At 44.5% G+C, this 13,285-nt stretch overlaps 1 protein-coding gene across 3 annotated transcripts in view; it reads left to right on the forward strand.

Moving 5' to 3' along the window:
- Positions 1-13,285, forward strand: part of CUL1 (cullin 1) — a 105,186-nt gene that overhangs the window by 70,037 nt on the left and 21,864 nt on the right. For all 3 annotated transcript variants that reach the window (XM_039253870.1, XM_039253871.1, XM_039253869.1), the window contains exons 7-9: positions 257-420; positions 6,079-6,241; positions 7,152-7,282. In XM_039253870.1, coding sequence (XP_039109801.1) covers positions 257-420; positions 6,079-6,241; positions 7,152-7,282 — 458 coding nt within the window. The remainder of the gene's footprint in view (positions 1-256; positions 421-6,078; positions 6,242-7,151; positions 7,283-13,285) is intronic.

Consider the following 13,285-nt stretch of genomic DNA (forward strand, 5'->3'; position numbering starts at 1 on the left):
TTTTTAAATGAACTCCATGATAACTTTGAAGCATGCTTGGCCGTGGGTCAGAATTACTTCCTTTAATGTCTTTGTCTGTTTTTTCTTTCATTGAAATGGTGTACTTTAATGCCAGTGAATAACAGGTTTACCTACTGCCCTGCCATTTTCCATTTACCTTTTAAACATAACTGAAGCTGAATGTTATACATGGGCGTATTGTGTAAAATGTAACAAAAACTAGGGTAATTGAAATATAGTTCCTATCTGTTTCTAGTGGAATTGGGGCTAAACGAAGACGATGCATTTGCCAAGGGCCCTACGCTGACAGTGTATAAAGAGTCCTTTGAATCTCAGTTTTTGGCTGACACGGAGAGATTTTATACCAGGGAGAGCACTGAATTCTTGCAGCAGAACCCAGTTACTGAGTATATGAAAAAGGTAAGCTTAAATAATGCGCATATGGTCACCTTAAGCTAAAACGGTTATCGCCGCCCCAGTGGGTTATTCTCTTTCACGTGTGCAGCTCTTTCCACAGGTCGTTTCCTGGGCGGTGTCCCCTGCAGTGTCCGTAGCAGGGACAGATGCTCCTCCCAGCGTACCAGGGAGCTTTTAGAACTTCATCTGACCGTCGTGGCTCCGTATGCTCTGCAGTGCTAACTGTCATGGCTGTGTGGCTTCTGTGTTTTGAACTGGCTCTCCTAGCACGGATAGCTGCATCTAATGGAAGCCGCAGTGTTAGGCCAATGAGAATTTTTAAAGAAAGAGCTATTGCTAGATTTGCAAACTTTGCGTTTCTCCGTCTGAGTTGTTCCCTAGCGGTCTCCCGCACAGCCTTCAGGGCGACAGCAGAGGAGATGGTTCTGAAACCACAGGATCCAAGACGGGTCGTGAACTGTATCTAAACCTTTTTCAGTACTAAGTGGTGTTCCAGCGAAGTTCTAGTGTAATCTGTTTGTTCTCTTCCTCGGGAATGCAGGTGTATCCTGGACTTGGCGAGGAGTTACAGAGCTGAGGAATCAGCACACCTGTTCTGTAGAGGGTCGGTGTGGTCTCAGGCAGCTGCCTGGCTCTGCTTCTGTGGGGAGAGCAGCCACGGCAACACGTAAACAAATGTGTGCGGTGTGTTCCAGTAAAATCTGACCGGGACGCAGGATTTGGCCCAGAGGCTGTAGTTTGCTGACCCCTGACCGAGATGCACAGGGATGTTTCCAGGGAGGCTGGGCTGCCTGTGCCCCATGTCTGCTCTGTCACTGCCCCTCACCGCACGTGCCGCGATCAGTGTGGGGACAGCAGCAGCACACCTCTCGGGGTGCACAGCCCCAGCCGGCTTGCCTGTGACCTGCTGGCTGCATTCTCCCATAGCGCCTCGTGCTCGTGAGGAGGCTTTAGAAGTTTGTGGTTGAACGTCCTTGACAAACAAATTCCTGATGTCTCCAAACCTAACAGAAATGGAACTCTTCCCAAGTATTATCCTTGGAATGGTGATTGCCTTGTGTACATCGGGGGGTTAAATTAGCTTCCTTGTGTGCCAGCCTGGAGCCCAGCTCTTGCAGCATCAGTGGCCTGACGACGCACTTCTGTTTTCAGTCGCAGTGTTGCCTGTCATTTCAGTGTTTTAGTTTGGCAGTGTTGTTTTCATAAACACATCTTGTCTTGAACTCTCCTGCGTGTGGTGGTGCTTTGAAAAGTGAAGTCTTTTCTCAGGGTGCCCGTGTGCCAGAGCGGCGGTGATTCCTGTCACCGGCAGTGCCCACCCCTGGGGGTAGTACGCTGTGCAGGGGAGTCTGCTCTGTAGGCCAGACGTGGGAGCACCCCACCCCCCCATCTCGCCAGCAGGGAAGTCTCCTGTTGGATCAGGCCTGGAGCCACAGGCAGCACGCGGAGCAGAGATTACCAGTGCGAGCCCTGCCTTCAGCCAAGCAGCATGCTTCCTGCACCCCGGAGCTCTGAGAGGGGCTTCCTTTCTGGGGGTTACAGAGTGGGCCCAGGTCCAGCTGGATCTTAACCAAACTTGACTTTGATCACATTCTACAGGCGCATAACCTCGAGAATCCAGAAGCATAAAATGTGAACAGTTCTCTTACCTGTAGCCTTGGGCTGCAAGTCTCATTTTAAATCCCTGGGGAGTTGACCTTAACCCTTCTGGTCCTCCGTTTCTTTCTCCCTTCCTCTCTTTCTCACTTTGGTTTATTTTTGAGAGAGAGAATCCCAAACGTATATGCAGGCTCTGACAGTGCAGAGCCTGGTATGAGGCTTGATCTCATGAACCGTGAGATCAAGACCTGAGCTGAAATTAAGAGCGGATGCTTAACTGACTGAGCCACCTAGGGGCCTCTGGTCCTCGGTTTCTTCATCTGTAAAATGAGGGTAATAATTTTTAATTAGTTTATTTTTAAGATTTTATTTTATTATTATTATTTTAACATTCAGTTTTGAGAGACAGAGACAGAGCGTGAGTGGGGGAGGGGCAGAGAGAGAGGGAGACACAGAATCTGAAGCAGGCTCCAGGCTCTGAGCTGTCCGCACAGAGCTCGACATGGGACTCGAACTCACAGACTGCAAGATCATGGCCTGAGATGAAGTTGGACGGTTAACCTACTGAGCCACCCAGGTGCCCCTGGTCCTCAGTTTCTTCATCTGTAAAATGGGGATAATAATTTTTCATTTGTTTTTAAAATTTTATTTTTTTTTTAATTTTTTTTTTAAATTTATTTCTAGGAGAGAGAGAGAGAGAGACCGCGTGAGCAGGGGAGGGTCAGAGAGAGAGGGAGTCACAGACTGAAAGAGGCTCTGAGCTGGCAGTCAGCACAGAGCCCGACGCGGGGCTCGAACCCACGAACCGCAAGATCATGACCTAAGCGAAAGTCGGACGCTTAACCGACTAAGCCACCCAGGCGCCCCTTAAAATTTTATTTTTAATAGCTCAGAGCCTGGAGCCTGTTTCAATCTGTGACTCCCTCTCTCTCTGACCCTCCCCTGCTCACGCTCTCTCTCTCTCTCTCCTAAAAATAAATAAAAAACATTAAAATAAATAAAATAAAATAAAATTTTATTTTTAACTAATCTCTACAACCAACATGGGGCTCGAACTCACAACCCCAAGATCAAGAGTCACATGCTTCACCAACTGAGCCAGCCACATACCATGTAATAATTTTTATTTTGTAATATATACATTTGGTGCTTGGTGAATAGTAAACATGATATAAGCATTCATCATTCAGAACCTCCGATAGATGCCCAAGATTATGCAAAACCACAGGATAAAAGGTGGCACATTTTATTCAGTAACTTAAGGGGAAATTATATTTATATTAAAACAGTCTGTCAGGAAATAGTATACAAAACTCCTGAACAATATTGAAATAAAGCATGAACCTTTAAAAAATATTCTGCTTTTAGCTGCTCGTTTGGGCTATGTATGCAAATTCCCTGAGGGGTCTATGTTCCCTTTTCTGTGGGTTTAGGGATATTTTAGTGGAAACATCGGAGAATCTTCAGTAGGGATGGCTTTGACCAATGAACGATCCAAAGCCACATTAGGGTTTTTAACACATCCTGCCGTCTCATGTGATTGAGACTAATGTGAGCTACAAAAGATTTGTTGACTATTCTCAGATACTGACGTCAGACATATACACACACAAGCTTTAAAAAATAAAATATACAGGGGCGCCTGGGTGGCTTAGTCTGTTAAGTGTCCGACTTTCGCTTAGGTCATGATCTCGCGGTTCGTGGGTTCGAGCCCCACGTCGGGCTCTGTGCTGACTGCCAGCTCAGAGCCTGGAGCCTATTTCGGAGTCTGTGTCTCCCTCTCTCTCTGACCCTCCCCTACTCACGCTGTCTCCGTCTCTGTCTCCTAGAAATAAAAAAAAAAAAAAAAAAAAAAAAAAAAAAAAAAAAAAAATATATATATATATATATATATATATATATATATATACAGTATTTCATTAATCTGCTTTTTTGGAGGGGAGGTCTGCTTTCCCTTTTGTTTTTACTGCAAACCCACCCTAACAAAATTAACAAGGATAATCTTTAACTGCTTTATTTTATTTAGTCATTTTGAACTTGGTCCTGGGGGTGCCTGGGTGGCTCAGTCAGTTAAGCATCCTATTCTTGATTTCAGCTCAGGTCATGATCTCACGGTCCTGGGATCAAGCCCCAAATTGGGCTCACCACAGAGAGCAGAGCCTGCTTGGGCTTCTCTCTCTCTCTGCCCTTCCCTGACATGTGCTCTTGCACTCTCAAAATAAATAAGCTTAAAAAAAAAGAGTTGAAGCTATCACTGAGGCCCCTCTGTCCTCTCATGTTTTTTAATCACTCAGGTGCCAGTTTGTTCTCTCCTTCCTTCCGGGCCCCTGCGGGACGGAGGGTCCTGTGGTGGAATGCTGCTGGTTCCACAGTGCCCGCGGGGGAGAGCCACTTCCCCCCTGCAGAGACTGAGCCCACAGTCACCCCAGAGCCTTACCTTTCATCTGGAAAGGGGTAGAAGTTTGTTTTAGGAGAAAGCAGAGATTGACAGAGGAAGTTTCCGCTGCCCAAGGGGATTATGTTTTTTCCTAGGAAACACGTATAACTTCAAACAGAAAGAGAAGTGCTTTTTGGTGTGTATGTCCTGTATTATTACATCACTTGCATTCCTGAGGTAACAGGCTCAGTGAACATTAGATCTGAAGCTGTATGTGCCTAACGTAGAACTTCTACGTTAAAGCACAAAAGATCCTGTATGGTTTAAAATAACTTCATAATCAGAAAAGATGCATACAGTAACTGTAGGCTTTTTGGAAAATAAAAATAACATAAACCTGCAAGCTTGGGACACTAAGTATATATATATAACGAGATAGGAATAATGCCTATAGGTTTTTTGGTAACCTGTTCCCCCCACACTAATTTGCTACATTAATGTATTTTATAGTTATTTTACTGGATAATAGTATTCCATTAGCCAAATATGCTATGCTTTTGTTACCTCTTACCAGAAACTTTGGGTTTTTTAAATTTCATTTCTTCTTTTATAAATTGTTCTTTTTCTTTCACGTTTTTTTATTTGGATGAACTTAGTAATTTTACAGAGATCATTCTCTGTTAAGGACATTGACATTCTGATAAATACTACAGATAATTTCCAGATTTGTTGTTCACATTTGGCTATTTGGAATGTGTAATAAGGTTCTAACTTCTGTTGTTTAAATAATCATTTCATCGTTCATCATTCTTGACAGCATAAATCCAGCCTGCATATTTTGTTTCCTGGCTCTTGAGTATTTATTCTTCCAGTTGAATTTTTGTAGATTTCTCCAAAATTATACCAAATCTAAAATCATTTTGGAAAGTGTGGCACTTTTATAATACAAAGTATAGTTTTTCTCTTTATTCAGATCACCTGATAAATTTGAGGTTATTGAAATTTCATCCTTGCTTTGATAATTTAGTGGTTCCTCAGTGCTACCACACGTTTCTGGTGATACATTGTAAAATATACAGACTTCTGTTTACTCTGCTGCTCTGTTACAGTACATCTTTGTTTTCTTTTCTTTCTTAAAGGGAATTGTAAGAAATTGAGATGCATAAATAATCCAATAATTACAGAGGTATATACTCAATGGTTGGCCAGAGAAGGCCATGATGTTTTTCCTTAAAATTTGTTTAAAAGTCCAATTACTGTTAACCATGTGGTCATTCCAGGGAATATATTCACGTGACTCTTGACTTCAGGTAGTTTTCAGTCAAAAATAGGGGTTCTGAACATGATATCCATATATAAGGGAGGGTCCATAGGTATCTCAGAGTATTGAATAGGGACACTCCTACCCCCAGAAGATGAGATATCGCTTATCTGAAGGAAGGTAGTTGATGTAAACACATCTGAACTAACAATCTTGTGAAGTCATTTAAAAAGGAGCCAGAGGTGGAAGTCTGTTGCAGAGAAAACAGAGCATATCAGTGACCACTTAAATGTGGTTGGGATCCACCTAAAATCATAGGATCCCTTCCCTTAGTGAATTAGAGCTTGTGAGTTTAAATTGCTATTATTTGTGTAACAGCCCTTTAGAATGAATCCGGACGGTTCACCTGAATTAATCCCTGCAGGCAGAGGCCCGTCTGCTCGAGGAGCAGCGAAGAGTCCAGGTGTACCTTCATGAAAGCACACAGGACGAACTCGCAAGGAAGTGCGAGCAGGTGCTCATCGAGAAACACCTGGAGATTTTCCACACGGAGTTCCAGAATTTGTTGGATGCTGACAAAAATGAAGGTGAGCCACTCAGACTCCCTCCAGATAGAGGTTCTTAGGATCTGCAGTCTTGAAGTTGTTTGAAATTCTATAGAGTTCCAGCTAACAGCATCACCAACAGCCATTTCTGAAGAGATTCATGTGTGAGTGAGTATGCGTGGTTGTGCACCGATTTCTGAGCTCTCCACAGTGTTTTGGGTAGGACTCTGGGAGAAGAACATCCTTTAATCAGTTGGTGTTGTTTGGAGGATGACTTGTCTCATATACTTTAGCATTAAATGATGCTCCCCGTGACTTCTCCTTGACTATTTTTATCTGGAAAATTTTTCAAGATGCAAAGGCTTGTATTTTGTGAAAGTATTTCTCTTCCCCGTCAGGTTTTACTGGGATATACAAGGAGCTCAATAAAAGATTGATGTTTGGATTCAGAAGTTTTCTCTTTGGCCTTCATAAATTAACCATGGGCCATACATATATTAAACAAAGAATTTGGGGGCCCTTTTGTGACTCATTTGTTTGTATAGTTGAGATAGATACTCATAAATGCTCCTTAAATTTATTCATCTTTTGAAATCAATATTTGAGTGCCTGTTACGTATCTACCATAAATAATATCTCAGTCTTGAGATTTGAGGAAGTATCTGATACAGCTCGTATCAGATAAAAAGATTCTTCTCTGGTGTTAGACGTTTCTCATAGTAAAGGGAAAAATAAACTTTAACAAGAGGAAAATATATTGTTGTTACTTTCAGTTAAATATATGCATACTAAATACAAAATACTCGGTCATAATTAATATGATTCTGATTATTTTGAGCGAAAAACACCATTTTATCTGAAGGTGTCTGTCATCACAGTATATGTACGTACTTAGAGGAATGGATGTGCAAGCTTGTTTCAGTGCATAAAACGTGGTACTTTCTTCTTTCAGATTTGGGGCGCATGTATAATCTCGTATCTAGAATCCAGGATGGCCTAGGAGAATTGAAAAAACTTCTAGAGACACATATCCACAATCAGGGTCTCGCAGCAATTGAAAAGTGCGGAGAAGCTGCTTTAAATGTAAGTACCATTAACTGAAAGTCAGTCTGACTCCACCATTTCCACACACGAGCTGCAGGTTTGTGTCGTGCACCTCTGTTTACCAGTCCAGGCGGTCAGATTTTCACTAGAACGCTCGTAGGGAACCTTGTTTTAATGGGTTTTTGTTCGTTTGTTTTATTTTTGAGAGCGAGAGCACGAGCAGGGATAGGACAGAGGAGGGAGACACAGAATCCAAAGTAGACTCCAGGCCCTGAGCTGTCAGCACAGACCCAGACACAGGGCTCAAACCCACCAACCACGAGATCATGACCTGAGCCAAAGTCGGACGCTTACCCGACTGAGCCACCCAGGTGCCTGTCTTGGTGTTTTAAAGTAGAAAGTTGACAAACCTCTTTATTTAGTAAACTCCTCCTTAAACTCTTCTCAAGCACTTTTTAGGCATTAAGGATGTCATTTCTTGATTTTTCCCCCCTCTTCATTTCTTCTCACACTTACATTCCTTGCACTAGAGGAGAAAAGGTCTTCCATAGAATGAACAGGCCAAAGCCTCCTAGACATGTGGCTGTGGCAGCCACAGACCACGGCTGCAACTGTTCGGGACTTGGATCAGAGGACGACCCTCCAGTGGATGGTCACAGGGCTGTCTACCCTGGGTAGGCCTCGACATGTGTAGGATTTCTCAGGAACCTCCCCACCGCTGCCCCAGGAGGTTCATGGAACATTCCTGCCAGCTGAGCTGTGGTCCAGGGCATAATTTTACATAGGGAGTACCTTGTATTTCTAAAATATGAATGGGTGAGTTGTCTTTGGGTTTTGGCCCTCTTGTGAACTTCAATTTTGATAGTGTTTGGGAAAATTAATGAAGAAGAAAAGCTTCTAGAACATGGTTCTTATATCTGAATCAGAAGACTCTGATTCTATTCTTTATGTTAATTATTTTTGACAATACTGTCTTTAATACATTTTTTAAAATCTTCATTTCCCTGTTAACTTTGCAAGATTCCTTTTAAAGTTTATTTTATTTTGGGGTGCCTGGATGGCTCAGTTGGTTGAGCATCCAACTTCGGCTCAGGTCATGATCTCACGGTTCATGGGTTCAAGCCCCACGTCCGGCTCTGTGCTGACAGCCAGCTCAGAGCCTGGGGCCTGTTTCGGATTCTGTGTCTCCCTCTCTCTCTGACCCTCCCCTGGTCACGCTGTCTCTCTCTCTCTCTCTCAGAAAGAAACAAAACATTTTTAAAAATGTAAAGTTTATTTTATTTTGAGAGAGAGAGAACATGCATGCACATGTGAGCAAAGGAGGAGCAGAAATAGGGGGAGAGAGAATCCCAAGCAGCCTTCTGTTGTCAGCACAGAGGCCAACGTGGGGCTTGATCCCACAAACCGTGAGATCATGACCTGAGCTGAAATCAAGAGTCGGATGCTTCACCAGCTGAGCCACCCAGGTGCCCCTGCAAGGTTCCTTTTAATGATGGGGCTGCTGCCTCCATTTTAACACATCCATGAATTATTAAAAGGATGTATGTAAAACCCCTTCCTTTAGGTTGAAAAAATAATTAATTTCACACTTGCAAGACGTAAGGGAAGTGGCTTAGTAGTGGGCGTTGTGAAGGAGACCTCTGCGTGTCAGGAGGAGCCTCAGTGTGATGTTCCAGCATCAGGACATAGGGTGTTGGTGCTGTGGAGCCACTGTCCCCACAGCATGACTGAGTCACGTCCCAGCCCCACTTGCGGGACCTTACTGCGGACGTGGTTGTCCACGCCTGTCAGTTGTTGTTATGTGATGATGATGATGATGACAATGACAATGACTGCCTCATAGGGTTTTTGCAGACACGTAATGCTTATAAAGTGCTTATTAAATCTTGGTACGTAAGTGTTAAGTGCTCAGCAGTGATGACAGTTTTATTTAACTCATTCAAAAATCGTCCTTACATCTTGATGACCTTATTTCCAAACTGAATGTTCCCTTTTAAAAGGCCTGAAACCCATACCCACATGTACTGTGATTCAGGAGCGGCCCACTTGAAGAAGGCCTCTTTTCAGCGATGTACAGGGTTTCCACCGTAGTTCATTCAAAACTCATTTGAGCCTCATGAGCAGCAGAGCCAAGTAAATGAGTTCTTTTCCTTGAAATGAGTTAAGTGAGGAGTCTTATTTTGTCAGATGTGGGTTGGGATAGCAGCTGCGTGAAGCAGAGTTGGCTTTCTGATGTGAACCATTGTGGATCGTGTCTGACGTCTGTGCTGCGGGAGGGCTGCAGCGGTCCGTGATCCGGAGGAACGCGGCAGACTGTGCTCATGGGGATGCTGGGGTGTCCCTCGTGGGGTGCATCCTCTCCAAAGTGAGATCCTTTCAGGAGAAATAATCGCACTGCAATTCTAAGTACTGTTGTTTTTCTTTTTGATATGATGACCTGCCTAATTGACTTGGTCAGTGAATCTTGGAATCTGGCATTTACTTTTTCCTTTTTTTAAAATTTTTTTTTAATTTTAATGTTTTATTTATTTCTGAGAGACAGATTGACAACGTGAGCAGGGGAGGGTCATAGAGAGAGGGAGACACAGAATCTGAAGCAGGCTCCAGGCTCTGGGCAGGCTCTCAGCACGGAGCCCAAACCCACGAACTGCGAGACCATGACCTGAGCCTAAGTCAGACGCTTAACCAACTGAACCACCCAGGCACCCCATGGCGTTTACTTTTTCATGATCAGTTAAAGCAAAAGTATAGTTTCTAAGTAAAATTGTTTCTTCATATGTGGAACCTTCATCTGTCAGCAATAAACAGCACAAATAAGCCATTCTTACCAGCAGTTATATTTTACTGAAAATTAAACCTTTTAGTTTTTTAAGTTTATGTATTTTGAGAGCGAGCGCGTGCACTCGCCCTCACTTAAGCCCGGGAGGAGCAGAGACAGAAAGAATCCCAAGCAGGCTCCACACTGTCACTGCAGAGCCCAACATGGGGCTCAAACCCACAAACTCTGAGATTGTGACCTGAACCAAAATCAAGAGTTAGCTGCCTTCAGAGAAGAGTACCAGCCTACCAAAAAAAAAAAAGTCAGACGCTTAACCGACTGAGCCACCCAGGCGCCCCATAAATTAAACTTTTAAATAATCCTTTTATTACTTGAATGTAAGCCAGTAATTCGCATGAATTTAAAAAACAAAACAAGGTTTTCCCCCATGGAGAATAATCTATGTAGCTTGATGAATTTAGGGCATCTGCTTTAACTTTCAGAAGTCAGACGTTTCTTTTTTTAAGTACATTATTGATCATGAGATAACATGTTAATAATTATAATTATTTCTATAGGAAGGAACTATTTTTATATTGAACTCATGAAACTGGTTTTCCAAGTTCTTGTGAAGAAAATTGTTTTTTGAGATAGCAAATATGTTCTCTGTTTTCTGCAAGAGTTTTTCCTGAATTTCCATTTTATTCTTCTATTTCTTTTTTTTTCAATGTTTTTTATTTCTAGGAGAGAGAGAGAGAGAGAGACAGCGTGAGCAGGGGAGGGTCAGAGAGAGAGAGTCACAGACTCTGAAACAGGCTCCAGGTTCTGAGCTGCCAGTCAGCACAGAGCCCGACGCGGGGCTCGAACCCACGAACCACGAGATCATGACCTGAGCAAAAGTTGAACGCTTAACCGACTAAGCCACCCGGGCGCCCCTATTCTTCTATTTCTTAAGTTTTCAGTTGACTCATAATTTTGCAGTGCCATCTAAGTGGTGCCTGAATTTCCAGAACCTTCCCCAGACTGCTGCCTTTATGCACCAATGATGGGAAAGCCCACAAAGCTTGAAGAAGCTCACGAAAGAGCAGGTGTACCCATTGCTTAACTCAGCACATAGTAGGTGCTCAAATACCTATTGTAAGAAAGAATACAGCTGCTTAAAATAAATAATTTTAGGGGTGCCCAGATGGCTCAGTCGGTTGAGCGTCTTTTCTCTGCCTTCCCCCCTCTACCCGTCTCCCCAACTTGTACCCTCTCTAAAATTAAATTTTAAAAAAGACAACTTAAGGTAGGTATTTTTATCATGAATGTGGTAAATGTAAATGATACTGTAAACCACACTATGGTGGTTTTCCAAAGCCCACTGATGCTCAAGGAAAAGCAGCAGATTGTTTGCATTAGTTCAAAAAAAAAAAAAAACTATTATACATAATTTTAAGTGGGATGTAATTACTTTTTTTACAGTTTTTAAAGTTTGAAGATTCTTGCCTACTGAGTTGAATCATAGTATATGAAAATCATTTACAGTGGCCATATTAAATGCCCTACAAGGCACTGCTTAAATTATTTTTTTTTAATGTTTATTTTTGAGAGACGGAGCCAGAGCACGAGTAGGGGAGGGGCAGAGAGAGAGAGGGAGACACAGAATCCCAAGCAGGCTCCAGGCTCTGAGCTGTCAGCACGGAGCCCGACGCGGGGCTTGAACTCACAGACTGCGAGATCATGAGCTGAGCTGAAGTCAGATACTTAACCGACTGAACCACCCAGGCGCCTCTTAAATGACTTTTTAAGGACTAAAAATTCCTATGCTTCCGTTTATACAAAACAAAACAGGTCAAGCTTCTGGAGAGAAATTTACTTTGGACTTCTGGGGGACTTCTGCTTTAACTGGCCCTGAAGAAGTATTGATTAGAAAATTAGATTTACTACCAATTAGTTTGGCTTAGACTGGAATTAACACCCGGGCCAGTGTGCCGTTGGGCCGGCGGTCTGGGTCAGGGAGCTTCAGACCGAATGGGGCCGAAGCAGAGGAGTGAGGGCCCGTCACACCACCTTTGCGCGGGGAAGAGCTCTCTCCGGCTGCGGCGTGCTCGCGACTGAGGACACTGCCAAGTCACCAACACGCTCGCTGATTCGCGGGTGACCGCAGCGAGATGCGCGAGCATACCGCGTTGGGCACCACCAGGACTTGGGGAACCTTGTACGCAGAAAATAGCCAAGGATGGGACTTAAAACTGGTGTAGAGCACGGCAGAGAACCACCTAAACCGTTTGTAAGTAGACGAGCTTGTTTTATAGGCGAGTTTCCCGCGCGTGGCTTCTGGACTGAAACTGCACGGTCAGTTAGCAGCCGAGCATGGCAGTCACACTCTTCGAGTCGGAATTTGAACGTCAGATGTGCTACTGCGTAGATGGGCCAAAGCACTACGTGTGTGCTCAGACGCTGGCAGTGTAGCGACCAGAAAAGTAGTCCGTGTGGAAATCTAGAGGACGGCCGGGCCTGTCCACTTAGGTCTTGGGGGGGAGTGTCTGGAAAGCACAGCGCCCACGCTCGGCTGTGTGCTGAAGTCCCTGTCTTCACTCCTTCGTCCAGCATTCGTGGCATTCCTGTGATGGGGCTGGCCGCAGGAATCCCAGACTGAAGTGTGTCACCTTTGTCACCTCCTCCAGCCCCCGTGGCTCCATCTGCCAGGTGACCGTATTGCACATTCATTTTTACACTCACATTCCCCCTCCCCCCCGTGTGGGACGTGCCACTTTGCTCACGACAGCACATGTGACCTAGAATGGTGTGGTTTTCTGCTGAACCTCCGAGTCCTCTCACCCAGTAGGGCCACCTGCCCACCCAGCCGCCCTGTCCTCCGTGATGAGTCCGGAGAGCATGGACGCGGCCCCGCCCCTTCCTGCGGGTGCTTTCCCTCCAGGCTGCTCTGGCCCCGTCTCCTTGTCCCCTCATACTGCCTGCGGTCGTCGGGCTCCCCTTTCCTGTTCATCCCTCAAGACGCTGCCCTTCGCCCTTCAGAAGCCTCATCCGTGCACTCACCACGTCACTCCACGTTCATCGTTTTTGTTTTAAACAAAGCAAAATAGGGGCACCCGGGTGGCTTAGTCGGTTAAGCGTCCGACTTTCGCTTAGGTCATGATCTCGTGGTTCATGTGTTCGAGCCCCGTGTCGGGCTCTGTGCTGACTGCCAGCTCAGAGCCTGGAGCCTGTTTCGGAGTCTGTATCTCCCTCTCTCTCTGACCCTCCCCTGCTCGCGCTGTCTCTCTCTCTCTCTCTCTCTC

This window comes from Hyaena hyaena, unplaced genomic scaffold, assembly GCF_003009895.1.
Source record: "Hyaena hyaena isolate Hyena2069 unplaced genomic scaffold, ASM300989v1 scaffold_471, whole genome shotgun sequence".
NCBI lineage: Eukaryota > Metazoa > Chordata > Mammalia > Carnivora > Hyaenidae > Hyaena > Hyaena hyaena.